Source organism: Cervus canadensis, chromosome 24 (genome assembly GCF_019320065.1).
Source record: "Cervus canadensis isolate Bull #8, Minnesota chromosome 24, ASM1932006v1, whole genome shotgun sequence".
Lineage (NCBI taxonomy): Eukaryota > Metazoa > Chordata > Mammalia > Artiodactyla > Cervidae > Cervus > Cervus canadensis.
Window position 1 is genome coordinate 38,238,256 of NC_057409.1, and position 13,275 is coordinate 38,251,530.

At 42.6% G+C, this 13,275-nt stretch overlaps 1 protein-coding gene across 2 annotated transcripts in view; it reads right to left on the minus strand.

Moving 5' to 3' along the window:
* The window catches only part of CCNYL1 (cyclin Y like 1), a 35,852-nt gene extending 30,360 nt beyond the window's left edge, over positions 1-5,492 (minus strand). The window contains exon 1 of one of the 2 annotated variants that reach the window (XM_043444680.1): positions 4,906-5,492. In XM_043444680.1, the coding sequence (XP_043300615.1) occupies positions 4,906-5,131 (226 nt within the window). In that variant the 5' untranslated portion in view covers positions 5,132-5,492. The remainder of the gene's footprint in view (positions 1-4,905) is intronic. The other variant, XM_043444679.1, reaches the window with a different exon arrangement.
* Between the last annotated feature and the right edge of the window lie 7,783 nt (positions 5,493-13,275).

Genomic DNA, 13,275 nt, shown 5'->3' on the forward strand with positions numbered 1-13,275 from the left:
TCTCCTAGTGTTCTTCCTTTTTCTTCTTTAATAAGCAAATACTTATCATTTCTCCTGCTTCTGTCATGGAGATAAGTGTGTATTTTCTCCCCATTTTTTTTTCAGGTTAACATCCCCTGGAGATGAAGTCATTAACAGTGGAGAGAGCTCCTTCACAGCTCCCTAATTCTTCAGTGTCTGGATGTGCTAGTTTACCAGTCCCTTACTGGGCATCTGAATTATTTCCAATATTTTGCTACTGAAGATAATGCAACATTTGCAGCCTATACCTTCAGAATAAATTCCTTTAGTAGGATCTCTGGATTAAGTGAGACTGTGCCAACTTCCCCTTCAAGGGGTTGACCGATTTCCCATTTCTACCAACAATATATGAATGTAACTTTCTTCAGTATCACCAAAGAATGCAGTGCCAAGTTTCTGAATTTTCTCCCAACACAAGCTACAGTAGTTGTATTTTCATTTCTCTTATGTGTGAGGATATGTTTAAAAACCATCTGCATTTCTTTTTCTGTGACTTGTCCCATTCATATTATTGTTAGCCTACTTTTAGATTCACTCAGTTTCTTCAAGTCAGCCTATTTTAGGCCCTTATTAATGTTGCTTTTTTGTTCAAACCACTGTTGGCTCTCAACTGAGTGACTACACCAGCCTCCTAGCTTGTCTCCCTGCTTCATTCTACCCCTGCCCACGTTAGAGTAGCTGGTCTGATCTCCCTCCCCTCTCCCCACGCCTCCTTCCCCTTCTTTAAGAATTATCATCATTCCCTTGCATATAACCTTTCAATGGTTTCCCATTACAATCAGACTAAAATCCGTATTTTTTCTTGTCAAGGCCTACTAGACACAAGGCCTTAACCCCCTGATATTCCTCCTGGCATTCTTTCACTCAGCTGCAGCCACCCTCTTTCTGTCCTCGGCCTACACCGAGCATATTTCCTTCTGAGGACCTCACACGGCTCCCCCTCACTCCTAGGATGCTCACTGTCACTTAAGGAGACCACCCCCAGTAACACTGCCCCCCTCCCCAGTCCATGACCATCATTTTCTTTCTTCTCAGTGTCTCGCTACTTGACATTATTCCTGTGTCAACAGGCCCCAGGTACCTCTAGGGAGTAAAGACCAGAGTTAGGGTTTGGGTTTTGTCCGTATAACCTCTGTTTGTCCTGCCCCTAAATGGTGCCCAATACCTCTGTTTGTCCTGCCCCTAAATGGTGCCCAATAATCATCCATTTCAGTGTACTCCAAATCATTTATGCTTCTCCCAATTTTCCTTCATCATCTAAGATTTCTTCTAATGCTGTCCTTTGATGTGTCTGTCACCCAAGACCAGCATTAATTTCAGATCTCTTAGAGTGGTAGTTTAGTTACTCAGACTCAAAGACACCAACAGGTTACCAAGAACCACAAAAACCTAAGAGAGGAAATCTACTGTTCAGTGAAAAATCAATGGTAACTTTAATTTGGAGAAAGAACATTTAATGTTAAAATACCTTAACTACAAAATGACTCACCCTATGAATTTAATTAAGTCATAAGACAAAGTCATAAGACCAGAATTCTACAGGGAAGTACAATACATCACTTTTTATGTCTGTGCCCAGAATAAAGCAATATAATGAGATTATAAAAGACAACCATAAAGGGTGGGTAAATGAATGATGCTCCAACCATTAAACAGGTGGTAAAAAGCAGACTGTACAGCTACATGCAGCTGCGTGGAAATACATCCTGGAGCACGCTTCAGGTGTCAGCACGGTTCCAGGAGCTCCCCGTCTTCACTTTACTAGAGAAAGTTACAACGTGGCACACAAAGAACAATCTCATACAATAAACACAACGTTCTGTTTATTCGTATACAAAAGGTTCAGGAAGAACCAACACCAAAATATTAATGAAAATTCTGGATATTCTGAGTATGAGTGAACGACTTTTTAGTATTTTACAAATCTTTTACCTAAAATGTTTACTGTTATCAAAAAAGTAAAAAAAAAAAAAAAAAAGATTATAATAGCTACCGAAAGGAGGAAAAACCTGTTGCTCAGAGGTTTTCCCCCATTATGTTGTCAATTCCTTCCCTACCCACTCCTTGGAGGATGGAAGGAATCACTTGAGAGAGCAGCTTGCACCAGAGAATGAGCAAAGTTCCTAAGAGGAGAATATAAAGGCTGTTTGAAAAGCTGATGCATAATAATAAAATCAGATAATAGGACCTTAGCATCTTATTTTCTATTATTGACACTAACATCAGTTACATTAGATACACTGTTAAAGGCAAGATAGCGACAAAATTCTTTTGAGTCTATCTGATATTTATACTAGGTTCTTAGGAGTTACTGAAACAGCTTGAAGAAAACATGTTCTTCTCAAAGGTTTCTGAAGAAAAAAAACACAGCATCATTTATGTTTGGTTTTGTCTAAGTAACCAAATAATTCTTCATTGCAGAAAAGCCAAAATGTTTTATATCAATGCAGGTATTTCTCAGTTTCCAGGGAAACTGATATAAAATTGTCTGAAATAAAAACATTAAGAGCAAACTTCCAATGTGCTTGCACTTTACATTCGTGTTCTGACCTCGTATCTATGGAAACTTAATAACAGGCAAATGCTGAAATTGAGGTTTCTCTCATCACTTTATTGAATGCCAAAAAAAGAGAGACAAATTTAAGTAAAATTTTAACAATCATGTCAAACATAAAAAAGTAAATTCTGTGCTCATGAACTCTCTTTTTCTAGTTCCCGACCTAGCACTCCTCCTCACTAAATGCTTCGTACCTTACCTGCCCGCTTACCAGTTTCTCCTAATGTCCCTCTGTCCAGGGCATTCTCGGCTTCAATTCGAGTAAGCAGAACAAACTCTTTAAAATATACCAACATGTTTACCTGACTGGTAAATTGAGGCTATTTCACAACTTCTTTTATTCCTATCCATTGTAATAAATGTACAGACATAGAATGGAGAGCTATTGTGTTGCTTCTGAGTTGTGAACAATAAACTCAAATGGAAATAACCAAACTGAAGTTGAGTTAGGCCTATCTTATGGATAAATTATAAAATAAAAAGTGCATTCCAAACTTTTTTTTAAGCACCCAACAACTGAATTTGGTGTATCTACCACTCTCAAGTCTGTCTCTTCTGTTCAGTAGCTATGTTACACAGTTATTTCAGAGCTCTAAGTCTTGGCTTCTTCACTGGCAACACAGGGAGAATATTCACAGGTCTTATTTATAGATGGAAGGGTGAGGTGAAATACACCCGAAAATACGTTGTAAATCGTAAAAGAATCATACGAAAGTCCAACTTTGGTTTCCCTACACTAGCCTACTACTGTTTTTTAACATCACTTAAGAGGCTAACCTTATAGCAACAAGCTGAGCAGTTTTCACAGGTATGCACAAGCTTTGTTTTTAAAGCTACAATTAATTTACATAATTTGTTCTTTCACAGTATCTGACTATTCTGAAAAGGGAGTACTTTCCACTTACAAAGCCCTGTCCATCATATGGGTGAGTTCACAGGCTTACCTATTCTAACTTCGAAAGAAATTACGTAAACCCAAATAAAACTTAAATAGAAGAGCTATAAGACATTTCCTCTATGAAATAAAGAAATACTCTCTGGCATTTAAATGAAACAAGTGGGCCAGTGGGCCTTTAACATCTTCACGGACCAATGTTTTCTACTTTAAAGAACACAGTCTTTATTAATGAGCCACAGTGTTATCCAGAATCTTTTTTTTTTAAACTTAGAGCCGTCCAGTTTCAAAATTCTAGAGGAAAAAAAATCAAACATTTCCTCTCCTCTTCTCCATGACAACCCACCCCCACCCCCAGCCATTTCCTCTTCAGAATTTTACCTGAACATTCTAAAAGTTGAATAGGATTCCACTGGCAGGAGGGGGTTGGAAGGAGAGGTAGCCATGGAGACAACTTTTCTGCAGGATCTGCCATCTTAACTGCCAAATCTTTGTATTACAAATTAAAGTCTGAATTTCTTTTTTCTCCTTTGAAACTTTTGACCAACAGTCTCAGGAACCACCCCCAATACTCCCTTAGAAGAGGCAACATGCAAGTGAAGTTGGTTAAAGCTGGGGAGCTGAAGACATTTTTGTGTCAAAGTGGGAATCTTAATCAGAGCTCCGTGGGGTCGTCTTTGGGTAAAAACAACAACAAAAAACTATTCCCTGCAGCCGTTGCAGTAACGTTTCACACCGTTCAGTTATTTTAAGCCCCCCTCTAACCTTTTTCTTTCTTATCGTGTTCAGATTATAGTTAGAATAAGGTCGCTTCAATCAGGACAACTCTAGACAGAATTTTACTTAACGCCACACTAACTCTGTCGATATCAGTTTTGATTTTAAATAACAAATCCTAAAATCTGTCTTAATTGTCCCGAGTATCAACTACCCTAACGAGTGGAAGTGTATCTAGATCCTTACCTCGTTCCTTCTCTTCGGTACCATCTGGATAGGTAAGGATAGGAAGATGGGATGGATATCGCCGAAGTTGGGAGTATTTAAGTTTTCATTGAGAAAAGAGAGAATACATCAGAAAGTCTTTACAAAGTCCCATGAGATGTTAAATAGAATCACGAACAAGAGGAGCCACAGACTTGAGGGTCTTGGGTCGGGTTGCGAAAAGGGAATGGGGAAGAAATGGGCGTTCGGGTAGAGAAGAGGGAGAAAGACTGGCCGGACGCGACGGGGAAAGAATAAGGGGTGGGGACGCCAGGCAGGGCCAGCCTCCGTCCCCGGTGCCCAGCCCCGAGAGAGCCAACTCCAGGCAGGAAGGAGCCCTAGGCGGCGGCTCCCTCCCGGGGGACCTGGGGGTCGGCGGAGGCCAGAGGTAAGCCCGAGAGCAGACGGCGCCGGCCCCGCGAGGGGCGAGGCGCGCCGGCCGCTTCCTTACCTTCGGGCATCTCCCGGTCGCTGATGTGCTGCAGGTGGTGGCCTTCACCCGCTCCGAAATCCAACTCGGTGGGTTCCACGGCAGCCGTCGCCGGTGCTGCGGCCACCGGGTCTCCGGCTGCCGCCTCGTAGACCTCAGACTCGTAGTCTGTCTCCGCCGGCCCCGCGCGCCGGCCCAACTTGGGGCTGGCATTGGGGGACACGCAACAGGTCAGCGTGTTCCCCATGGGGCGCCTCCGCTCCTCGCCGCCGTCGCCTCCGCTCGGCCCCGGACTCTGCCGAGCTCAGAAGCCGCCCCCTCCCCCAACAATGGCGCGGCGGGCACCAGCAGCCCCGGGCTATGCCGGGGCTGCGCCGCGCATGTAGACGCGGCCTCGCCTGCCTCTCGCCTGTCCGCCCCGCCGCCGGGCCCGGGGCAGGGCTCCGGCCCCGGCCGCACCCCCGCTGTCTCGCCGCCGCCGCCTCCCCGGAGTCAACTAGTCTGTGAAGGCGGCGACCAGCCCGGCTTATTTAAAAGGGGTGGGGACCCGACAAGCGCTGAGACGCACAGCCACTGCCGGGAGAGAGCGCGGTCGGAGCTCCTCCTCCTTCCGCCGCCGCCTCCCGACTGAAAGCCGCTCGCCTGGCTGGTCCTTGCCAACCGGAACGCGTCCTTCGGTCACCTGGTTACGACGGACCAATCACACACAGAGTTTCCTCCCAGCGCCCGCCTCAGAGAGCAGGCACGTGACTCACAATGCCCCGCCCCCACCCCGCGACTGCTCCGCCCCTCGAGTGGCGCGCCCCGGACTCCTGTTTCCATTCCTCCTGAGGCACTCGGAGCTTTCCGTGTCCTTCGGGAAGCATTGCGGGAGTTTGTGAATCGAAGTTATAGAGTCAATGGACTCTATAGAAGGCTTGTTAGTAAAGAGTCAGTTCCGTTAAGCAACTCGGTTTCACCGGGTCTGACAGCTGACTCATTTGATGCATTCCTCAACGAACTTAGTTACACCCGAATTGTTGACAGTTTTTGGTAACTAAATGCTCCTCTCAAATTGACTTGGAAAGAGTGTTAGTTTCCGCCTTCAGTTTAACCATAGCAATCCCCCGGGTCCTCAATAAAGAGCTGTGTCCCTGTCTTGAATGAGACTCGAGGACACGTCACCCCTCCGCTTCCTCATCGGTAGATTAGCGACCGAACGCCTCCCTCCCAACTCTGAAACGCTGGGATTCAGCAACTCGATTTTCTCGCTGTTTCTCTCTTCCACGGCACGAGTCTCCAGGTTTCCCTACTTTCACCGGTCACATAAAGCATAAAGCACGATTTTCTCATACAAAACTGAAGAGTCGCAAAGTGAAGTACCACGGTTTTGATTTAATGAAGGTGATGGTAAAGATATGTTTCCAAGGTCACATGATTGCTCAGGGGTATGGCCAGAATTTGGTCTCCGATTGTTTGGATCCGCAAAGGCACCTTATTGTGATTATCAGAAAATAAAGGTAGAAGTCAAATTTGATTGGAAGTGGCATAGGATTTTCTCTAAGGGAGAACAATTTTTTGAAGTGGATTTTAAAATTCTTTCCCTTCGTTCAACATTGGTTAGTCCCTCCTACTTTCTAGGCACTGTGTTCCTGCAATAGCCCTGCCCTCGATGAGCTCCGTCAGGCACATGAGAAAACAAAGGCTTAGAAAGTCCAGTTGTCTGAGGTCACTCACACTGCTGCCAAGTACTTGAACCTGAAATTCAAACCTAGATCTGTCTAACCCCAAAGTAGGTTCTGGGGTAAAGAGCTTGATTTTTTTCCCCCCAGAAACATGAAAGCCTTTGAATGTTGTGACGTTAAGGAGTCACAATCAGGTGGTTTCTAGTGAGGTCACTCTGGACAATAAGGAGGATTGATGGAAGAAACAAGAGCAATGAAGAGACTTTTTATTCATCTAAGAGCGGAGTGAGAGTTTAAACTGAAGGCAGTGGCAGAGACTGGTGTGGTGGGAAAGGATTTGAGGTCATTTGGTGACTAGACACGGAGCAAGAGGGGGAAAAGAGAGGCAAAAATGGCTGCTAGGGTTCTGACTTAGGGAACTAGGGAGAGCACAGTGACTTTTTCCTAGATAGTGCAGAAAGAGGAAGAGGTTTGAGGAGGAAGATCATTTGGGGCTCTGTTAATGAGAGCATGGAAGTAGAGCTCTCAGGTTGAAAGTTAGATGTAAACTTCTGTAGGCTAAGTCCATTTTGTGATATCCCATCTTATGTTTTTGAAAATAACACATACTAAATCAATTTTAAAATGTAATTGGGGAAATCCCCTAATGCTGTGCTGACAGTTAAGACTATAATATTTTTCATGGAGCAACTTGGAATCTATGGTTTTAGTAAATGACATGTCCTATGTAAAATAAAACTGCTAAATGAGAACAATATTAAAATTGTCACTGGAGTACATACAAAGTAGTTGAAGCCGTGGGTGTAGAAGTAATTGCCTTGAGAAGATATGTATAATAAGGAAAGGAAGGGAGGGAAGGAGAGCGGGAACTTCAAAAATAGGGAAATTTAAATGGCATTTAAGTAAACCTGCCAAAGAGAGAAGTGGAAATCAAGGGACCTGTGTATTAATCAGAAGTGGCTGATCAGCTGAGTTCCATAAGGGTAGAAATCACATCTGCTCTTTTCTGGAACAGAGCACCTAGCACAGTACCTGACCAGTAGAAGCTCTAATTTGTAATTCCCTAAACAAAATCCAGTGTTGTCCAGAGGGCAGGAAAGTTACAAATACCACTGACTGTGGTACATGGGTGACTGGGGATGGGTGCAAACTGGAAGGCAAGCAGTGAGTAAAAGAAATAAATAGGAGGTGATAAAGTGGAGACAAGGATTTTCTTCCCAAACATTTGACTGAGAAGAGAGATGTGCCAGTCATTAGAAGGACATGTACAGTTAATAATTTTTTTAAGATGGAAAAAAAATGAGTATATTTATATGTTAAAGGGTATGAGCCGATGGAGAAAAAAGGAGTTTGAGGTTAGAGGAGATAGGAGAATTGACAGAGCAAGGTCCTCAAGAAGGCAGAAGTGGATGTCCTCCAGGGCAGGCATAGATTAGCTTTGGATTGAGAGAAAAGCAAGGAAGGAAACAGGACCTGGGTGACAGACGCCTGTTCTGGGTCTGTCAGAACAGAGGCATTTCTGATAGAGAAGATGTTTAGGAAGAGCTCATCTGATGACCTCTATTTTTCTCTGTTATAATAGGCTTCTGTTTGGAAAGCTACTCCAGGAAAGTGAGGATAATGTGTAAAGAAGTTTAAACATTAGAAAAGCTTGATATACCTAATAAAAAGCAAATGATAGCTTCCCTCAAAATCGGAAAAGTTGAAAATAAATTTGAGCAAAAAACCAAGGAGCTAGGGTATAAAACAGGTATGTCACAAAAGTGAATGATGGGAACATTTGTTCCTCCAAATAGTAAAAAGAAATAGCAACAACTTTGAAGGGGAAAAGTTTTTTAAAAATTAGGAAATAACATGTAATTGCCAAAAATGTGAACTTTTACAAACCCTTTCATCACACATAAGACCAAAAGGAAAGGAAAAAAACCCAGAGGGTGTATTCTCCTTTGTTAAAAGGATACCAGGATGGAAAGGTCACCTCAAAAATCAAGGAAGCAAAGATGATTAATATTTAATTTAATTGTTTAAAAGATATAAGTAAGGTTTGGATACAAAAAACAGGTAATATATTGAAATGTGGGAAACCATGGTAGAATGGGAGAGGATTCAAGGAAGTTCAGTTTCAGTGAACAACTTCTCGTTAAATCCTTAGGACCTAGTGACTACATTCCATGACAATAATAATATTGTCTGAAGTCCTAGGAATGTCATTAGCTACCATTTTGGATGATTCTTACAGACTTGGGACAACGCCTAAGATTAAGTTTCAAAACACTGCCTGCATTTAACATCAGGCACATACAAAAATAGATATGCATGACCTTGAAAATTAAAGAATTTTAAACTTGCTAAGCAGAAAAAATATTCAGAAGCACCATTATGAAAGTATTAATAGATTTGAAAATATTTTGTTTTAGAAGAACATTGGAGGGCAGTGAGAAAAAACCTTATCCTGTTATGACTGTGGCAAATCTGGGAGAGAAAAGGGAAGCAGAGCAGTAATGACGTTTGAATTAAGCTAGAGTCTGATTCTGTGATAGAACCTGACATTTGCATATGCCAACTGATGTATGAACATTCCCTGTTTTACATGGATCTGGAGTAAACGCATTCGTTAATTCAACTTATTCATTTAATGGCTGTTCAATACCCTGATGACTCAGAAGGTAAAGAATCTGCCTGCAATGTGGGAGACCTGGGCTTGATCCCTGGGGTGGGGCAAAGAACCCATTCCAGTATTCTTGCCTGGAGAATTCCCATGGACAGAAGAGCCTGGCAAGCTATAGTCCGTGGAGTCGCAGAGTCAGGCATGACTGAGCAATTAAGCACAGCATCTGAACTCTTGGGCTTCCCAGGTGGCGCTAGAGGTGAAGAACCTGCCTGCCAATGCAGGAGATGCAGGTTCAATCCCTGGGTCAGGAAGATCCCCTGGAGGAGGGAATGGCAACTCACTCCAGTATTCTTGCCTGGAGAATCCCATGGACAGAGGAGCCTGGCGGGCTACAGTCCATATGGTCCCACAGAGTGGGATACAACTGAAGAGATAGCATGCACACTCCCGAGCTCTTACTGTAAGCCACACTTTTTAGGTTCAGGTTTAGAACGGTTGCTTTGACCCAGAAAAACAAGGTCCCTGTTCTCATGAAATTTATCTTCTAATAAGGGAGTCCACAAACCAGTCTTATCCATCACCCCTCAAACTCATGGCCCAGGATGTCTGTTTATCTCCAGCTATTGTGTCTTCATTCTAGACAGCAGGGTGGAGGAGTAGAAGGGAGATATTTTCAGAAATCCACATAGCACAGTGCTTACATATCATTGGCTTAAAGCTTAGTCCCATGGGCATACATAGCTGCAAGGGAGGCTCAGAAAATTTAATTATATAGCTGAGTAACTAATGCAGAAGGGAGACCTAGACATTGAAACTAGATATTGAAAACACGCTTTGTAAGGAAAGATTAGAGAAATTTCAACTTAAAGCAAGAATGATCATGATAAAATTTCATAGCCTTTTGCAAGCATATTTGAAAAAGTTATACAAGGAGTTCTATAATGATCTTTTAAGTTAAAAAGACAAAAAAAAATGCAGAAAGACAAACTGTAGAAACTAGGTCAGATGCAATAAAGAATCTACAATGGTCAAGTAAACAGGATTATATATTATATGTGTGTGTTGTGAGTAATTGGATTCTATCCTGAGTATTACAACTTGCTGGTCTTATAGAAGAGGATTTTGTGTGTAATAGGTACATTTTTTTCTGGATGTAGAGTCTACCCTTATCGTCATATTCTCAGTGGCATGTGTGAACAAAAAAGTTGAGAATTACTATTATACCTGATTTCATGTGGAACAACTTGACTTCTCTCATTCCTGACTTCAGAACATTATAATCCAGATTTTGGAGTAAGTGGGGGCATTAGACAATACTGGGAGTCATATTGTAATAAACTACCCTGTGTCTGTTCCAGCTCTCTTCCTTCCCTATCCTTCTGAACCGTTCTCCCACCTTCTTTCTCTTCTCACACCATCTAGGTTTCCTTCTGCCAAGTGAGTATGTTGAGATGAGAATGCGAATTTAGTTGAAATGATGCTCTAAAAAAATGAAAAAGTCGTTAGTTTACCATACCATCAGGGCAATGAATGCTCACTGGACAAGTCACTGTCCCAAATATTGAGGCATTTTGTCAGACAAGTTCTAGGAAAAGTCTGCAGTTCTAGAAGAGTCAAGGGGTTTCCTTTTGCCTTCTTGGGGCCATTATTTTCCTCTGCCATTTAATGGTTTATTTACTTCTAGTTCCATTTGTCTAAGTATGATAGGAAATCTAAAATCTTGCTCAGCCCACCAGTGCTTCCTCTGATCACCTCCAAGTGAAGGCAGAGGAGCCGTTCTCTTCTGGAAGTGCCTTGTTCAGGCTGCTGGTTTCCTAAAGCAGATGCCAGCTGCCCCTAGCTCCAAAGACTGTAACAGTATGTGGTCTATACTTAACTGGTCTCATAAGAGAGCTCCTCCCCTCTATACTTACCCAGGAAATAACTCACTGCCAAATCCACTTAGAACAAGGCAGAGTGTTTTTTAAAAACACTCACATTAAATGCTTTCAGTGGTTTGTTCTTAATCATGCCAACGCTCCTTTCCCCCCAGCATTTCCAAATTTCACTATTTCCACTTGTTTCCCTTGTGTGTTATCTTGGGATGTTTAAGATGTTTATTCTCTGCACTTCCGTTTAATTTTATACTCTTAAAATGGAATCCTTGGCCAAGTTGCCTTATTGAAGTTAGAACCATTTTCTTGCAGTGGTTCACCATATTCCCCTCAGTGTCTCCTAGCCTTTTTGACAACGGCCTCCTGAAACAAAGTTGATGTTAGAAACACTGCAGAAAAAGGAGTTTCATTAAACTTGGCAGTAGGGAAAAGTTTGAAGATGTCTTTTTCACCAAGTTTGTCTCCTAGAAACAAAGCTCATGGATTTTTAGGACATGAAATTTTTCTCATATGAATCTATTGCCCTTTTCCGGAGATAAATCAATTTTTATCCTCATAGCATGGCATTCACCATGAAGTACTTCTAGAACTTTTCTATCAAAAGGGATTAAGACAGCAAACTGGAAGGAGGTAGGGGCCAGGGAACTTGTCTTAAGAGTCAGATTTGAATAGACAGCACACTTGAAAAAAAAAACAATAACACAGGTTACATTGGGGGTGGGGGTGTAGGGGGTGGGGAGGGCTAAGGCCTTGTCCCCTCTGGTGAGTAAGTTTAGCTTATGTAGGGCACTTGTTTGACAAGCCTAGGTTGAGTAAGGCCATACACCCCATGACCTATGTTTTTCCAGTCATACTTACCATGCAGATAAAACCAAATACTCATCTGAAAGTAATACTCTGGTTATGCAATCAATGCTTTGCCCAGGAGACACAAGGAAAAGTCGAGACCCCCGGAAGCAGCTGAAGCTACTGTCCAAAAAATGAATTCACTGTTCTTTGTAGTCATAGAATTTGCCCTGTCCCACCTTGGCCATCTGGTAAACCTCTACTTATTCTTTTGAGGCTTATCTCAAGCAGAACCTCCTCTGCAGTGCTCTCTGACTCTTAAAGCTACGAAACCCCTGCATCTTCAGTGTAATCACTTCCTTCTCTAAAGCAGCCTTGTATCCCATTGTATGGTAATTGCTTGACATCCTCATTAAACTAGCCATTTCCCTGAGGACAGAGCTATTTTATTCAGCTTTTTGGTATCCCCAGCACAAAGTATAATGCCTGGCTTGTAGCAGGCTCAATATGTTTTTTTCTTGAATGACTAAATGAATGATAAAAGTTGGAAAAATGAAAAAGTTGGACTAAGAGTACCAGCAATCACAGTTTGAGAACTGATACAATTATTCTTTACTTTTCAGCCTTCTCTATTTTTTTTGTATGTGTGTGCCTCTCCTTCTAGTTTCTGTTCCTCTAGAGCATTTTTTAAAAACAACCGTCATTCTCTAATGGTATAGATGACTATATTTACAAGGCAAAAATAGAGACACAGACATAGAGAACAGATGTGGGGACGCCAAGGGGGAAGGGGAGGTGGTGGGATGGGTTGGGAGATTGGAGTTGACATATATACACTACTGTGTATAAAATAGATAATTAATGAGAACCGACTGTGTAGCACAGGGAAACCCACTCAATGCTCTGTGGAGACCTAAATGGGGCAGCAGTCCAAAAGTAAGGGGACATATGTGTGCATATAACTGATTCACTTTGCTGTACAATAGAAACTAACATGACATTGTAAAGCAACTCTACACCAATGAAAATCTATTTAAACAACAGTTGTTTTCTAATGCTCGCAATTTTGTGGGTCCTCAGGGGCAGGGCACGGTGGGGACCACTCCTCTCTGACCCAGAAGAGTTCGGGCCTCATTTGGAATGGATCTAGCTGCTGGACACGGTTCATGCAGGGCCACGCAGCTGGAGGGTCTGTTCTGGCTGTCAGCTGAGTTCCTCACTCTCCCGTCAGATGCCTAGTCTCTGAAGGCTGGGACATCTGGGACTAGCCAGACAGCCATCACCACGTGGTGGTCTCAGGAGAGTCAGACTTCTTACTGGATGCAGGTATGTAATCCCGCTGTATTTTGCTTCCCTAGTAAGTGTATTAATCTAAAAATACAGAGGAGGAAGGGAGAGGTATGGTGAGCAACATTCCTTAAATCAGAAAAAAAAAAAAAAACACCTCAAAGTTAAC